Source organism: Bombus terrestris, chromosome 11 (assembly GCF_910591885.1).
Source record: "Bombus terrestris chromosome 11, iyBomTerr1.2, whole genome shotgun sequence".
NCBI lineage: Eukaryota > Metazoa > Arthropoda > Insecta > Hymenoptera > Apidae > Bombus > Bombus terrestris.
Window position 1 is genome coordinate 16,466,718 of NC_063279.1, and position 19,540 is coordinate 16,486,257.

At 31.0% G+C, this 19,540-nt stretch overlaps 1 protein-coding gene across 4 annotated transcripts in view; it reads right to left on the reverse strand.

Annotated features, from left to right (window-relative positions):
* The window catches only part of LOC100644029 (DENN domain-containing protein Crag), a 44,673-nt gene that overhangs the window by 15,534 nt on the left and 9,599 nt on the right, over nt 1-19,540 (reverse strand). For all 4 annotated transcript variants that reach the window (XM_048409963.1, XM_048409961.1, XM_012314132.3 and 1 more), the window contains 4 exons: nt 11,546-12,126; nt 11,239-11,479; nt 10,896-11,166; nt 1,629-1,720 (listed from right to left, as the gene is read on the reverse strand). In XM_048409963.1, the coding sequence (XP_048265920.1) occupies nt 1,629-1,720; nt 10,896-11,166; nt 11,239-11,479; nt 11,546-12,126 (1,185 nt within the window). The remainder of the gene's footprint in view (nt 1-1,628; nt 1,721-10,895; nt 11,167-11,238; nt 11,480-11,545; nt 12,127-19,540) is intronic.

The window sequence follows — 19,540 nt, forward strand, 5'->3', positions numbered from 1 at the left end:
TATTGTGTCCCATTCAGAGTATCACGTCATTTAAGTTTTTTAAATCGATTATCTCATAGAGTCCAATATAAGACGACCTAATTTACTTTTTGGTTCCTCCAATATATAGAATGTAATCTCCAATTTTGAACTGAGAGGATCGTGCATTCCTTTACCGTATTTAGATAATCTGTTGGAAAATTTCGGATTTCAGTCATTCTCGTGATTCGATAGGTGCCACGAATTTCCATAGGTTTCCAATTCTTGATCAGCAAACGAGCTAAAAATCATGCCCGTTTTCCTAAAATCAATTCGTGCGGCGCAAAACTATTGCCTTCGTAGACAGATGTATTGTAGTGTAGGACAATGTTGTAAATGGTATAAGTTCTAATCTCGAAGAATAAAATGTGAGAGAAACGAAATATTAGCCACGTTTCTCATTACAAGAACGCAATAAAAAACAAATATTCCCTGAATTTCTTCAAGATATAGAAAAATGTAAGATAACTTTTATATTAAAAATTTTAAAGAAATTAACGTTTTCATTACCGCTAATGTTTTAAAATTTGTAACTAAAATAGCCTTCCTCTGCGATCGTATTATAAGTTTTGTCAACGAGAGCTTTATGCCTCCCTTCGTATGTTTCTAAATAAAAAATACTATTTTTACGTGTCTGACCTGCGCAAAAATTGTTCCCAATGCGACTAGTCATCCGTGTTTCGTGCGTGTTTTCGCGATTGCGAACACAATGCGGCCCGACAACTCGCTGATGAATGCTCGTACATATTATATTTTTTTAAATTACTGATCGCTGGCAACTGCTCGAGATTGCATAAGGGCTCTTCGCGCGATGCATTCATACTTGATGTAAGGGATATAGTGAAGTTATAAAAGGAAGGGTTACGTAAGATTACCAACTAATCTAACAGTAGCTTTAGGACCGTATGCGTTCCACACGCACCTAGGCATTCGTATCAATTTTTTGGGATCAATATCTATAATAGCAGTTAGTAATTAGCAATTCATGATGCAATTGGCAATTGTGATGAGTCGTAAAATTTCGGCTTGCAGTTTTCCTTTACAAATGGATAAATTTTGTAGATACACTTTAAAGGATGAGCTAATTTTCAATTCATATCACATGTGCCCTATCAAGTCTCTAGGTCGATCAACATATCTCTAATTACTTGCTACATTCATGAAAAATGCTATACTTGAAGCGCTAATCAGTTTTACGACGCTACTAAGAAATATATCTAAAACGAGGTGCACCCATCCTTTAGGAACTCACTGCAGCATTCATTTTAAAAATCCCATTTTAAAAACGGTAGATGAAACATCGAAAAGTACGACCATATTTTTTCTAACTTTTGTAAAGAGGAATTTACAAACTGAGAATATATTTATAACTTTCAACGTTATAAAATTAATTTTACAGAGTAATATGATTTTATTTACGTACGTGAGAACTTCCACTTTGAAAAAATGTCTGATAGCGACGTCAAGAAGTAACCGATTTAGTGTAAAATGACCAAATAGCCAAATTATTAATATTACTCTAATTATATAAAACTCGTATACATAATAATTTTTTATAGAACAACGTCTATTCTAATGAAAATTATTACAAAATACGTGTGTATTCTCACCATTTTCTTCTTCGATGCGTTCGGTACATTCGTCAAAAAATGCTAAACCCGCCATGTCCATATCAGATACAAAACTCCTTTCTTCTATAAATCTAAAAAAATATCAAACACAATAATATATTGCAAAAATAATATTTATAGTCCATAATATATGTAATGTAGTCAAACTTCAAAACTTCTTGATAGTGAAATGAAAATAATGCACATTGTATGTAGATTGAATGCATCGGTATTAAGTATGAGGATAAAAGTATCACTCAATCCACATAATAAAACATTATTTTTAATTAGCGTATGATCTATAGGTAATAATCACCGAACGTGAAATTAATTCTTATTACATTACTTATTGATAGTAATTAAATAATAACGATGTACGAACGTCCTACCTACGTCATTCCAAATGGAGATTTTTTGAAACATTACTACAACACAATACAGACACAGCATACTTTTCTACTAATAATTATTAACAATAAAAGAAAACAACATGCACAATGATATCGATAAAATTTCTGTGAAAGAAATTCCGAAAAGCTCACAATAATTATCACATGTTTGACGTCATAATTGAAAGTAGAATTGTGTACTCTCTTGGTGAATAGAATATGACGCAATTAATAAATTTAATTTCAAAATCAACGACTATTTTGCAGTAAATTTTTTTAACAAATATCCGCAGATATAGAGGTACAAAATCATTTATCATGTTACATGTCATAGCATATATATACGTGCTTTTTTCATATTCTGCATGTTATCTAATAATAATTGTTTTATTCTTTTCGGTAAAAAACTACTAACATCCGAACATCCGATAAGTTTTATAGAAATCAAGAAAATAAGGTCATTAACAATATACAGTGGCAATTATAAATATATATAAATTGGAAAACACTTTTGCCAATATATACATAACATTGTACATGGTTCGCAAGTTGCGGCTGAGATTTTCATTTTTCTCTTTGCACATGTTTAAAGTACAATTCTTAAGCTCTACTGCGGTATAAAATTTTGATATCCGATCCGTTTAACTATTAGTAAAAAAAAATATATAAAATTTTAAATAAAGAGAAACTTAATCCTTTATTTCTAAAGTATACATGTATTTCGCTAAGTTCATTTGATTATCATATATAGATAAGCATTGTATTTGTAAAATGTAGTTAGGAATATCAGTTTTTACAGATAGAAACGAGTCATGGAAAATATATTACACGCACACAGCATGTAGAAATTCTCCATTTTAAGAACGAAAAATTGGTTTATCAAATTTCAGAATGCATTAAAGTTTCGACTAACGTTGTCCATCAAACCGTCCATTGAAACAGATAGAAATTAATGTAAATGTAAATAACCAAACACGTACTAAAAGCCCACGGAGAATAACGCCACGATTGAACGAAACGGTACATCATCTGACGAAATTTAAACACGAATGAGCACACAAATTAATGTTCATATTGTTCGTGGCGATGTCTGATTGATTTTCTATTAAGAGTAACTTTTTATAAATCGAAAGAATCATAAGGCGAAGAGACTAGCTCTCATTAAAGAACATCTTCTCTGGATAAAAAAATAATGGACTAATGTAATTACAATAAAATTTTATATCAAATGGAAAAAGTTACGAAAAACATAAAGCGAATTTGAAATCGACCGTTAAAGGAGCAGATGGTTCTGTAATTGTCTACGCTGAAATGAATGAATACGAACGGTTCTGATGCAATTTACCATATTAGTAGTATTATAAACTAACATCTCTATGTATGTAAATATCTTGGATAAATATTTAATTCTTTTCATTTAAGAATACATAAAGACGACTGAATTCCAAGTTGGCAACGATTCCAAGCATATGTCCCAAAAGGCGAAACGGATTTGGAGGAACTAGCAGTTGGAGGGATAATGTTAATGTTGTGTGTCCGCTAGCTTAACAGTTGGCCCATTAAAATCTAATATTTATTAATTAATAAAAAAAAAAAAAAAAAGAAATTAAAGTGAAGAAAGTCAAATGTATAAACAACTAACATAAAGAAATCAAGAATGCTTGGAACAACATTTCGTTGTCTCATTGATTGCATACCTCGTCGCTGTGCTGAGTTCATATAAAAAAAAAGTGACCCAACGAAATATTACAATAGTTATCTATAGTAAACAAATTGTTTATATTATAAAATAAACTATTTTTCATGTGTTTTCCCATTTAGCTATTTCCCAAGTATCTCTTTTATTTTAAATTTATACTTATATTTTATTTATATTATATTTATATTTATATTTTATTATTTTTTACTAACAATTGAACGGAGTTTGTTATAAAAGTTTCACGTCATAAGAAGTAGAGCCTACGAATTACAGGCGCTTTTAACCGATTTTAACGTATGCAACGAAAAAAAGAGAAATCTTAATCGCTTCTTTAGAACGATGTCTTACATTTATATTGATAAAATTCTTCTCTTATTTATATGCTTGCCATTGTACGTACGTACGTGTAAAAAAGTTATTTGTTAAGACCAGAATTCTACATCTCTGTATCGGAGATCTGCCAAAAAGTAGTCGCGAAATTGGCTTTGATCTTGAAATTTAATTTCAATTTCAATTTTTTTACTGCATCATATTCTACTAGTCATGATGATTAAAAGTCTGAAAGGAACAAAAGGTCGCTACGTAACCATTCTGTTAGAAAAAAACGTTAAAGTTTCATTAATCATATGTACATATATGCTATATGTATACGTAGTACATAGTTCGGATGGGTAGATTACATCCGTTGAACAATTAAAACAGTCGATTGAAAATGCTTGGCACCATATAAAATCAACGTATAATCTTAGGGAGAAATTTAGATACATACATTCTAAAATAAATAAACCGAATACAAATGCTGTTTGTATCTATTATGCACGTTCAAAATTTGAATCTCTTTTTATTTACAGTGTGTAAGTAGTAAGAATCACTTAAACCGAGTGTCCGGTAAATTGTAATACAATCGACCAGGACCGAGACGGGGAGGGAAGCTTCTTGCATTCTTCGTTGATCGCTAGTGAGAGAATCATCTTGTGTGTATTTAACACTAGATTTACCGATAGTTAAGACGAAGCTATTTCTACCAAAACCAGTCAAAATGACTTGTCTTTTAAAAAATAAGTAATCATAGAATATTTTTTTATTTATTGATTTATTAGTTTCTTACGAAAGGAATTTCATGTTATGTAGTACATTTTTCGTATTATTAATCCATCTGGGATTGGTATGGTATTTCTAGTGTTAGCATCTAGCGATCTACTGATTTACTGATCGATCCGGAATTTTCCTGACAGTTAATACCATTGAAGGATACGCAGTAAAAATTCTAAAAACGCGTGAGAAGTTGTACAAAAATAGGAAACTGATTAATTCGGACCCGGTAAACAGATTGCACGACCCTATCACATTATGACAAGCACCAGTCATTTTGACTGACATTAGTGTAATATCATAAGAAAAGATGATTAGATATCGATCAAAACAGTGTCGTCTGTCCTTCGGTTATTAATTTATATAGAAAAAAAAGCCTATGTGACTAAAATCACCTAGTTCTTGCGGAGCGTTAACAGGATGGGATTAGAGAGAGGAAAAAATAGCGCTAATGGAGGGGGACGATTTAAATTCAAAGAGTTGTTGACCGAGAAGCGTTGAGCAGTTAGTCGAGAGGTCAGAGTTAATCGAGGAGTCGAAGAGTAGAATGGTTAGCGTTGTGGAGTTGCGAGAGGTGTTAGCGTTGTTGAGAGTAGAATTGTTAGCGTTGTGGAGTTGCGTGAGTTACTAGCGTAGCTGAGAGAGTGGGTTGTTAGCGTTGTCCAGTTGCGTGAGTGGTCAAGTTAGAGTAAGATTGTTACAATTAGTTCCATATTAAACAACCATCGTTTTCTGTCTCATTAATATCTGTATAACTAATTTATAGTAAATAAATTACAAATAATAAATAGTATCAAAGAAATTGTATACCTAATATTTCCGCGATACTACATTAGTATACCTAGCCTTGGTACGAAATTATTTTGAGTTTGAATACATAAAGAACAAAATAAAATTCGTTATATTATTCCTTTAATTATCACTGCGAACGTCATTACATTATTGCGAAAAAAAGATACAACATGAAGTAGGAATTTCAAAAACAGATTGTAAAACCGGTCATTTTGACTGGTACAGTCAAGTGTAAAAAATTGTACTAAAAAGTGTTAAAAGTTGTATTTGCAATATGCAATATGTCTAACGTCAACATAAACATCAATGTTCTTTAAAAAGTTTCCTGATTGAAACAAACTGATTGCTATATTAGAATATCATTGTTAAATAATAATAAGATCTACAATTTCATTTAATTCACAATATAATTACATACGAAATGTTTTGTATTTTTTACTCGATTAATGATGATCTTTATATTCAAAATCATTTTTTCTCAAAAATTAGAAGAGCAACTGAAAAATTCCAATTTAAATTTTTCATACTTTTTTTACCTATCTTTTGTGTACACAATCAGCCTCTTTGTCGATTGTACTACAATTTGCCGAACACTGTATGTAAGTCGTGTTTGAACCACTCGTTTTTTTAAAAGATAGCTATTTGTTGGAAATCATTTTTAAACGTCAGCTTCATATGTATATGATGTTTTAGGTTTAAAAATTGGTTATTGACGCATTGTATCCGATTAAAAAATTATACATCGTGAAAACATTGTAACAATCAAACATGGAACAATCAAACAGCCGAAGAAACAATAAGAAACGAGAATTCCTTGTTAAAATTTTGTTGTAAATTATTTTCATAAAATAGAAAAATTTGAAAACGTTAAAGATTTCGCTCAAAGTAATTTTCTGCAAAACATAACTGTTCCTTGCACTTTGCACTCCATGAATGAATACTACTTTAACGAAACATTTCACTAAAATTGTAATTTTGCCATTTATACGAAGAAGAGGAGGCATAAGATATTATGTTTTCCTGCACGTGCCTTCAATGTACAATGAGCCTTCATGTTATTACGTAGGTAGTACGTAGACAATACAATGGAGACAAAAAGATATTAAGCCAAGATAAATACACTCGCTCACATTAATATTCGGAGATCCTTTAAAACGGAATAACTTTTTTTTAAAAATGAACCAAATGAGTTGAATTTGGTTGACAAGTTGAAAGAATTAGTTTATTAGATGACGTGTAAAGAAATTTTGAAAAAATTGGAACTGGTCGGAATCGAAAATAAAATATGTAATTAATTTTTACGACCTTTTCATCTCTATCTACAATATAAATTCTAAAAGTTCGTTTTGTACGTTTATATAGCTATCAGTTATATAGCTATCTATGTACCTACATGCCAAAAACTTCATCGAAATCGGCTGATGCAGAAACAAGTGACAGATATAAGAAGATGTAACAATCTTCCAATTAATGTAACAATTATAGGCCGAAAGTTAGGCCTGTAAGGTTTTTTCATACACCAAGTAATTTTGTAATATATACTTGGAAATCATAAAGCTAGGTGCTTCGCTCTATTTAGGATGGATTGTCTTATGTGCTAAGGAATAATTCCCTGTTTTCTCGTTATTAATGTTGACATGGCCCTACCTATTTTCTATCTAATTGCGAAATGTACACATATTGTAAATAATGTTAATATAGGAGGCGATGCAACTTTAAGATCATGTTTTAAGAGAACGTTTTACTTGCGAGTTACGGTTCCTTTGACACTTTTATTCCTCATGACGAATACTAGGATCGACAAAATTTAGCCTATAAATGCAAAGTCAAGGTCAACTTTACGATACCAATCATCTACCAAAGTCACGAGTTCGCGGAAAAAGATTTCATGCGAGCTGTTGTATATTGAAATAAGGTAAAAATGAAGAATAAAAAAATTATGATCCGGCTTTGTTCATTAGATACTGATATTTAAAAATCGATCAAAATTTCTAAACTCCGACAGCTTCCTATATGAACGAATACAGATCAATCGAAGCAAGTAATCCTCAAACGAAACATATCCAACATCTTACCTCATAAGTAATAGAGAAAAATGCCATTACATTGTCATACACGATCCTACCTACATTTTCTAAAACAAGTTGTAGATTAAACGTTAAATCTGTGTACATACATCTGTCACAGAAATCCATAAGAGAAGATTATAGCTTACCTTATGAAATTTCCGCGTGAAGAAGATTAATGACTCCTTCAGTCCTCGAATTTTTTCACATAATTAAAAAATAAGGTAAGAAACACAAAGTACATAACAATCAGAGAAAAAATAATTATTGCATAATATAATGTATATATAATGTATGTATGTATGTATATATATACATATATATACATTATATACATATATATACATATATATACATATATATACATATACATATATACATATATATACATATATATACATATATATATATATACATATATATACATATACATATATACATATATATACATATATATATATATACATACATATACATACATATATATATATATTTGTGGGCATACGAAATAAAAAATGAAAAAAACAAGAAAAAATATGAAAGCTACAGAAAAGAAATTAAGCCGATATTAAAACTATAATTGATTAACTATAAATTAATATACAATTAAAAAATAGATTCAGGTGTCAAAATGATTATGTTCTCCCAAAACTACTTTATTCCTTGAGTGATTTCTGAACACATCTGATAAACAGCACGTCCAGTTTTATATTGATTACGCTTTTGCTTAAACATGACTTCTGTTTTTGGTCTAGAATAGCTTTGGAAGAGCAGCATCATTCCAATAACAAAAGCGAAATATTGAAAGATCTATTCAACGCAATAATTTAATTCTCGTTTTTCATTATACAATAGAGCCTCCTATAGAGGTTCAAATATTATACAATATTTGAACCTTCATTATCCGAATACCCAATATTCGTACATCCTGTTATACGAATAGACTGTCTGCTAGTAACACACAGAAATCTTTTTCAATTACAAACGCTATTATCATACGTATTATTATATTTCTGATGTGCTTTGCATATTCGCAAAGAATGCTTACTAAAATACGAGATGCAAGATTTCACAAAAAAATATTCCTAATCGAAATATAAGAGATTAAAGTATTTAATTTCGTGATGATTAGTGCTTTTATGGGTTATAAGGGTGCTATAGGTAGAAATTTTACTCAAATTCAAACAGCAAATAAAAATGTTAATTTTTGATTTTGAAGACTGTGCTTTTTTTCCTCATAGTATTTCATGCATTAAAAAAAAAAGTTCAAATGGTATAAAAAACATTAGTTAGATATAGATACTTATGTTAAAAAATTTATGTAATTCAGCTGCCCAAAAATATAAGACCTATAATTACTGAAAGAAAATGGCCATGTTCTTGATTTCTATTTGAATAAATAAAATTTAATATTACAAAAGTTATCCACAAATTCCACTGTTCGGAATGATTTTGTTTTCTTATTACATAGTTTGGATATGGGAGACTCTGTATGTATCATATCTTAATTTATAACTAATTAACTGTAGCTGTAATATCGGTTCAATTTATTTTTCTGTACTTGCTTTTGTTTCTTTTTTTTTTTCGTGAGTATACGGAAATATTACACTACCATAGTTATCTTGCTGCATTTATTACCATATTCTTCTTAATTATGTAAACAAACTCGTGGACCGAAGGAGACATTAATTCTCTCAATTCGAAAATTCCATAGGGTAGACTTCGATTTTCTCTTATAGATATCTGTGAATAGACACATTTAGTGTTTAATCTACAATATTCTACAAAAGTGGAGCGTGTATGGCACCAAATGTCCACTTCTGTACGACTTAAACAAAATACAAAGTAAGCTGCCGGACATGTATCATTGGGTTCTCAAGTATCCACAGATCACCGCTCCTCCGTCGCCAAAGTCTTAAATTGCCTTATATTCGGTTCGGATATAGAATCTTTTACTTGATTTTTAAAAGTTGAAATAAACAGAGCCTCAATGACAATCTTTTTTATTCTCCATTTTTATTTTATTTCGGCTTGTAGAAGTATCCCTTATACTTTTTAGTATTTTTGGCCGAACATTTTATGTATGTATATGGGATACTACTTAATAATATATTGAATAAAATATGAAATAATAACTCAGTAAATTTCTGAAATTCGTATAATATATCGTAATCGAAGAACAGTGAAAGAATACTCCGTTTGAGATTGATTTGATTCGATGTCGAGATGAAAAATTATTATTCAAAAAGATAAATCAATAAAAAAATAAAACAAACAAAATTAATAATTTATGTATTTCTTAATAAAATATTTGAAGCTTTCACGGCTCGTTTTTACAATAAGATTGTTCGTTATAATTGTTCAAGACTTTGGGCTGTAAACTGTGTTCAATATGTAATTATTACATATATAAAACGAAATTGGCGAAACAAGAAATGTCAATGTACATATGGTGATATTGATATTAATATTTGATGTATCTAAATTTTTCGCACTCAAGATTACGTGAAAACCATAATGTATCATGACTTCCGTTATTAAGCTGTCAAGTTTTCTTTCTTATTGTGAAATGTAATAAGAATACATAACGTTTTATTAACGCAATATACGACAAACATGAACTTTTATATTTGACTTATATTGTATTAATAAGTATTCTTATAAAAAATTCTTGGAAGATTTCCAATATTATTATTAGTTATCGATTTAGTGATGACTAATTTTTATTCGTAACATTCTGTTGTTAAATTATCAGGAGTGTTTAAAAAATCACAGCGACAATTATGATAAATACTCCATGTATGACTACCTATTAGCTTTAAGACTAATAGACGCTAATAGATTTAATATTTTCTTATAAAATGAATTGTTAAAATTTTCACACAGAAAGTAAACATTACAAACAAATAATTCAAAATCACTTTAATATCTTAAACGAGTCGAATATTTTGGAAAGCCAATTTTAATACCATATATACGCGTTAATATCGCACACTTTTTATAAAAATTAAGAAGTGACTCGATCTATATCTATAATGGCCTACAAAAGTTGAATTTCAAAATTTCAATTCGTAGTAATCGAAAATATTCTTTAAATAACAGCAATGACCTGCTTATTTCATAAGCATAAGAATTTTTTATATGCAGTACCGCTGTATATGATATTAATAAATGATTTATTATGTTAAACTTTGTAAATAATGTAAAAGAAATATTAATAAAAACAAACCTTATAAACATTTGCGTTTTCACTAACATACTATAAAATTTCGCATGAGCCTTGTCCCGACTTCTAAGAAACGCTTGTATATTGAACAAACTAGTTGGGTCTGTAGAACCAACTGTTGGCGCTTTGGTAATTGGTAGTAAAAAAGCACGATAACCTTTGAGTATAGTAGCGGTAAATCTTAGAAAAGCGTCTTGTATTTCGAGCTCCAAAGCTTGCTCTTTTCGCTTCTGCTGAAATTCTTTATCCACACTAAATTCTTCATCTTCTGTGTCTAAAAAACAAAATCATTAAAGATGAAAGTATTGCGATAAAAAAAGAATACGCACAACAATACTAAACATACCTTTCATCGATGAATAACTTTTGCCCAAAGAAATCAACTTCGAATAAAGATGTTCTAAACAATTTCTAAGCTGTCTAGCTGCTTTCTTTGGTAATAGTTTTACACTTAAATATTTTTTATCATCACAAATTGCTATATTATTTGTGTCCAAATTTACACAATTAACATCAGAAGGTGGGTCATATAAATCAAAAAATCTGGAATCCACTCCTATTAAAAACGGCAGTGGAGCATGCAGAACCTAAAATATAAGATTTGTTATTATCTTTGGCATTTACCATTAAGCCGATAAAATAAAATACATTACTTCAGCCAATCCAAGAGGGCACAAAGGTATGTACGGGCACTGCCATTTAAATGGAAATAGTATCATAGCGATTGCTTCGCTCACCGATGTAAGTACATCAGGTCGTAACGAATGTACAAGTATTTTTTGTTCAGTAAGGATTAACAACAATATAAGTAAACAATTATCGGGTCCTAAATTTATGAGTAACTGTCGAAAACTGGCACCAGACCTAGGAAGCGCCAAATCTTCTGGTTGAGTCAAAATTAATCTGTCCTTAGTACTTAATTGCACAAGAATTCTCGGTCTCTGTGGACTTGGAAATGGTATATCATACAAAAAATATGCTATATATTTCTCAATAGGAACTTGTTGCGGTTTGCTATTACACATGCTATGTAAGAAAACTAAAAATTTCTCAAATGTGTCAAAAAACGGCCAATGTGATAAGATGCATATAGATTTACTAATGTTCAAAGATTGCGTTGCAGGATTTGTATACTGTAATTTTTCTAACTGAGCTAGTGTGAGCTTTTTAAATATTCCAGATTGCTTCTGCGTTTTCATTTTTAACTGTTGGTAGTCAATTTCTGCGTGTTCAACTGAAACAAGAAGAAAATGTTCTTTATTTTTTTCCTAGAATTAATTAACGTTATATTTATTTAATGCGCGCGACCATTTTCACACATTTTACGTAGGTCTAAACAAAAAAAGTTTAAGAAGCAGAAAATGGTTAAAAATTAACGATATTATAGATCAGAGGCAATATTTGTTATAAATTAGGAGTATTTTCCAACAAAAACTTTATCAGGGAAAAAGAAATATTCTTCCAGTTGATGAACAAATGATAAATAAATAAAAGTGATGAAGAAAAAATGGAAATATTTTTTCCTAGGAAAAAAAATGATATATGTATTTTTATCAAAATTCTATTTTATTATGTTACTTCATTAAAGTCATAATGTGATTTAAACGTATAACCGCATCCGCTACTGCAACCGCCACTCCGATTATATAGTAGAATATAAAATGATTCTATAATAGTTGTTCGTAATATATTATTTAATGCATTTATTTAGCATTTCTAAATGGAACCTATTAAAAAGATTCTTCGTTCATTACTAGCTTTCAGAACAAGAATAACAATTATATATGTATATGATTGAAAAATTTTATACATATCTGAAATTTATTATCTCATATCTTATACTAAAGCTTCATCACGGCTTGAAGTAGAATAAAAGTAGAATAATTCACATAAGAATTTGACAACTTATAAACTAAGCTTCAATAAATGTAAGGGTGTTTCAATATTACAAGTTAATCAAACATAAACACGATAAAAAGGATATCTTTAACTCAATGAACGTATGTCTGATCTTACTTTATTTTTTTTTTCTATAAATCTTTAAGAATGCATATTTTACAACTAGTTGTTTCGAATAACAGACGTTTCTATAATGTTCTTTAGCATTTATGTTTAAATAGTTATTAATAAACTCTTTGAAATAAAATAAATTTTTAAATAAAATAGTCATGTTTTGAAGTACTAGCAGTCAAATTAGTAATTAAAATATTATAGGAAAGAGTAAAATGAACGTTAATTCTATTGCTCTGTTTTTATCTATATATTTAAAAAAAATAATTAATGCGCTAGAGCTAGGGTCACAAGCACCATACGGGTTGGTGAGAAAAATCAACAAGAATGTATATATTGTTAGTATATTGGTTACATCGTAGCATTGTAATTTTACATTATTTATCATTTTTTACTAACGAAATATTATCTAAAACTTGACTTATCATAAATGTGTATGTCGTGGTAAATCAATGTACACTTAAGTTACCTATTAGACATTCTGTTTCGATGTACCGAAAATGCGTTAAAATAAATCTAAACATATTGTGCACTTTTCTTGGAAATGTTCATTAATATAAATGCCATATAGAGCGTCACAAAATATGTGGAGGATATTTACAAGGTTAGTTCATGACATTAAAACGATGAGAATTATTCATGCATAAAACTGTCGTTTTTCAAATTATAGACGATAGAATTTTACACTCGAAATATACTGGTATCAGTGACACAATTGAGATACCTTTGTCCCTATCTTACTTATATTTTATATTTCTCACTCTAATTAACCCCTTAACCTACGATTTACGTTCGAGAATTTACGTTTGGTCCGATCATCGTACTACGGGCTATGCCCGTAGTTGTAGGGGTCAAGGGGTTAATGTAACAGTCGAAATTCTATGTATGTATATGCTGCCATTTGTTTCAGTTGGTGGATCTTGAAATTACAGCGAGGAACATGAAATATGAACGAGATAGAAAGAAAGATTCACTAACTGAGTCATTGATACTAGCAGATTTTTGACGTAAAACATCATTTATTACTTGAAAAATAATACTCAAATTAATCGAATTAATGCCACAAAAGATATTTCATAATTAAAGATAAGAGACCATAAATTCTTTTTATTTCCTTACACTAATATTGTTGTGTTTAGTAAGATCAAAAATTACAAAACCTTTTTTTAAAAATCGCATACCCAGCCAATCGAGCGGAGCAGTTGATACATTCATGAAAAACAACATTTATAGCTAACAAATCACAGTCACGTTCAAGTTTGCAGCTAGAGTTGTCAAAATCTTTCATAAAATATACAATACACATATACAACATCTATATATGAAACAGCCAGCATCTAGATGAACACGAAGTTATTCACCTAATAAACCAATTACTGAAACCAATTACCTTTACTATTCTTGGTTTTGATAGCCATAAACTTCTGTAGGGTTCTTACAAAACTGATACATGTGGTACTATTACCGAAAAGGAGACGTAATCTGCCAACTTAGACTTTCTATTAGACATCAATAATCCTACCCACTTTAACACAGCATCTGACTGTTTTAATACAATAGACCTATCGCTATGTAACCCTTCAGTTGCTCAAAATATCATATAGAGTGTAGTAAATGATCTGTATGATAGCGACCGCTTCTCGATCAAGCTAACACTAAAATATCATCTGAGCTATGACATCTAATTCCACAAGCTCTCAAGATGGAAGTTTTAAGAAATCAACTGGGCAATGTTCCTTGACAGAATATTTAATTCAATTCCCCAACATGTGGAACCAAATCCGTCAAATGCTGATTTAATAAGCGAAACATTTATAAACTTCATAAAAATTATTACAAAGACAGCTGCCTTATCTACTCCAAAAACAGAAAACTCCAGTAATATAAAAACCCAATATAATCCACGATGGAACGAGTTATTAAAAATTGCAAACATGCTTTCAATGCATATAAAAACACATAAATCTCTGATAAATCTTATCAATTTTAAAGAATATAAAGCTATATCTCGAATAAACGAACTACTTCTCTCAAATTATTGAAATTTGGAAAAAAATAAAAGCGATCAAAGTTTTAAATCACTAATGCCCGCCTTGACTAAAGAAGACAGCTCACTTGCCACAGAATTTTATGAAATATCGGAAATGTTAGGATCAACATTTCAAACAATTCTAGTGATAAGTACTGAAAGGAATTCCAACATCACAAAAGGAAAGTATACCCATCGATTTCCTCAGATACAAACCATGACTCATCCATCATATCCGCCCTGGATATGCCTCTTCGAACCATTGAATTAAGATATTTTTTAACTAAATGTACCAGTCGTAGGTATAATGGAATTGCAAACATCCTCCTTCTCAACCTGTCCTTGATTACATGCTTTCCCTATTCAACTGTATCTGGATTCACAATGTATTCCCAAACAGGTGGAAGGAAGTCATAGTCATTCCCATCTTAAAGTCAAAACTCCAACTGATCTAAACAAGTATCGTCCGATTGCATTCACTAATACGATATGCAAATTAACAGAGAATATCATTAACTATAGATTCTGTTAGGTCTTAGAAAAATATCTGCTAATTTACAAATTTCAAAGTGATTTTCTCTACCTATAGCCATTTAATAAACCTGGAGATTAACATGCGACGCACATGCCAATCAACACCATCTGACTGTCGTATCTCCCGACATAGAAAAGGCTTATGACTTACGATATGATAATTTTCATTAGTAATTTCTTACATATAGGAGTTATCAAAATCAGAGCCAACAACGCTCTCTCTTCCTCTAAAGTTAAGGAAATTACCAGTCCAGACAGAGGATTATTATTTATCGGCGATTTAACTATAATATGCAGAAGAAAGAACGGTTACGTCATAAAATATACTTACAAGGAACACTAAACAAATTATGAAAATGTCACAGATTACCGCATTCAAATTTCCTAACCAAAAATCAGAAATAATTATTTTCTGCAGAAATCGGCATCCCATAGTCATAAAGTTGACCCTCAACAACCAAGAATTAAAATCAACTGTGATCAAATTAATATGACTGACCTTTGTCTCTCGATTATGAGTGGAAATGTTATCGATTCTGTTAGCAATAAAAGCAATATCCAACCTAGCGACTCCCCATACAATTTCCCTTTCTGAGGGGTACTTAAAAAAAAAGATGCCAGCGGCGAAACGAAATAAAGAAACTATTCTTTATTTCATTACTACATGATTTACAAAAACTTAACGAAGAACCGCAACAAAACGTCGATTCATTACCTAACATAGACACGATTCTACATCAGTTAAGGAACGCAAAATATTTCTCCGCATTTGACTTAACCTCTGGATTCCACCATATGCCCATGAACCCGAAATACTCACGCAAAACCGCTTTAGCGCTCCACATGAGCATTACGAATATCGACAAATGCCAAATTAAATGCTTTTGGCTTTCAAAAGACGACCCCGCTGGTTCAACGTGATGAATGATGCATTGAAAAGCCTTATCAATCAAACATGCTCTGTATATTTGGACGACATAATCGTATACGGCAAAACACCCGAGGAACACAATAAAAAAAACCACGAGTACTATTACAACGGTTGAAAAAGACAAGCCTGAAACTGCAGCCTGATAAATGTGAGTATCTGCGGCCCGAAGTGATCTATCCCGGGCATGTCATATCAGAAAGCGGCGTGAAACTAAACCTGGAATAAGTTAGGACCAATCACTCGAAACAGCGCTAATCATGAAATCAGTACCAGAATATCGCGAATTTCAAAGTCATTTGTTCTAACAGCCGATGCATCTTGGAGCGGTACTCAGCCAAAGAGCTACAGGATCAGATAACCGGTAGTATACGCGTTCAGAACCCTGAACAACGCTGAAATATATAACTCCGCAATATGAGTATGTAAACATTTCCGATCATACCTGTATAGCCGAAAATTTAAAATTTTTATCTATCACAGACCGCTAGTTTGATCGATGATCGTCGAGAACACTAATTCCAGATTGATGCGATGACGTCTTTAACTGGAAGAATACGAATGGAATAGAGTACAAGAAAGGAAAGATTAATACGCTGATGCGTTTTCTCGCGCTTTTTCTGTAGGAGAAGTGCCATCTCACTGGTCACACTTAAAATTCTCAGCGAACAGGAAGGCGATATCAGTAACATGCTTGAAGAAATAATGGATTCAGAGAAATATGTAACACAATTCCTATTTAATCAGGAATCGAAGCAAATTCGAACAACTGAACAAGAAACCATTGGTAGCACTAATACACATGAATAAACATCAATTAAACACATCGCAGCTGTATTAACGAAAGTGGAGCCTTTAAAATTCAACGATAGAGGATGACAAATACTCAACAGCCTGGCTAGAAAATATAGACTGGAAGAATTATAACTCATAAAAAACCATCAAAAGCCAAACAAGGAATCCATACAATATCATCGATTTTATTTTGAGTGACACCGACATTAACGTCAACTTAATTACAGAAGAATCATATCCATGGACTGAGAGATATTCGTAAAACAGGTACACGAATCTGCACTAAATGGACACGTGAAAATTTTTGAAGCTGTAATGAGAATAAGAGATATTATGCTTACTGTGAAAAGTATATATCTCAGAAGAAATATTACATTGTCAATTTTACAGAAAAAGCAAAGATGAGCGAATAAAACCAAACCAAAGGATTGATATTATAAATTACAAATACAGCAATGGCAGCACATCAAATAGTCGTCAGTGTCTTAATAAGTTCATTATTCAGAACAAATAAGGGAATCCGTTATATTTTATCAATACAAGACCAATTAACGAAACTCATAACACCGATCGCCCTGCAGGATATCACGACCAAGAAAATAGACGATAATCCCATGAAAGAGTACCTATCAATTTACGTGTTTCGAGAGAAGCTAATTGGAAAAGGTTCTGAAAATAAAACCAACACGGGCTATGATTTATAGGTTCCCATCAAATAGCAATCTCGAGAGAGCACGCCATATAATAAAAGAATAGCTTAGACACTACGTAAACCAGGATTGAATCAATTGGAACGAATTCATTAAATTAATCACGCTTTCATATAATACGGCAACGTATGAAGCAATGGAGGAGAAGACTAGATAAGAGAACTAAGGAATCATCTTTAATTCCAAATAGAAAAGGCGAAAGGAAAACATATATATATATAGCAAAGGAGAAACGCAAGGAAATCTACGACAATAAAATAATTAAACGCGTACCAACCAAAATACCAAATCGGAGACATGGTATACATTCAGAATGTTAAATATTAAGTAAAAATAATCATCCTGAACTTAAAACTAGCGAATTCTTCATTAGATACATCTGAGGTAGATTATGTTTCTACTATGGACCCAGTAAACCCAGTGCCTAGCGCCTCCAGGAAGCAACTCGTACGAAGTAAGCATACCACACCTATGTACTGGAGCATCTTGCCAAGATACGGATGTAACACAAAATTTGCAGCTGCTTAAGAGCAACTATGTATAAAACAGAACGTGGTATATAGAATATATGTCAATTTCTTTAATTCCAAACTAACTTCTATCAACAGTAACAACATTAAACTTTACAATTTATTAAATATGTTATATATTGCTCAAAACGAGTATAAAATTGAGTTTGAGGAACTAACGTTAGAGTTAACCAATATTCTAAACGAATATAGTAACGATATAAATAATCTAATCCCTAATAATTAATCGAATGCCGTTACGAATAATAAATATATCATAACATATCCTCAACTCATACATCCCGATATTCTTTTCGGTACATTTAGAAAGATCAAACTAGCTGTAGAAACGCTTCTGGCACCCTTAGAAACTACAGACCCTTGTCGATATTAGCAAGGTAAGTATGATATAACGATAAGCTTGTTTACATACTGAACATTTCACATTTTGCCTACCGCGTAATTTCTATTTCATATAAAAAGGCTCTAGGAACCTTTTATTTCTATGACCCTTCAGACAAATACAGCGTGCTAAATACGATTCAGATGATCCTCGCCACTATAAATAAAGTATTACTGAGTAAATGCAAACATAGTAACAACTTCCATATACGTAAAAGTCAGATGCCAAACTATTCAATCACCTACAAAAACGCTTGTTTAACAAATCTGCTAAGATCCCGTTTAGACGGCAACTCATGTACAATAAGATACACATAATTCCGAAAGACTCTTTGGATCCAGTTATGATCTAATACGCGATGGCTAGTTTAGTTTAGTTACAATTGTAACGATCAAAAGACGGCGCATACCATTAGACCTGACAAAAAGCCTAGGAATGTAGATATTTCCGAGACTATACTACTAACAATATATAATACTAATGATATGACCCTACTGCCAAAGCAACTCTGACTATGACTGAACGAAACTCTGCTATAAATACTTATTATAACTAATAACTAATATATATATATTAATAATATAATAAATAACTAATAAATATATAAATAACTAATTATGTTACGGTGCAACATTAACAACACTGAATTAGGAGATAGATTGAAAAACACGACGTTGAAGATAACCGATCTCTCCTTAATCCGACTAATTCTCACCATGTAAGCATACAC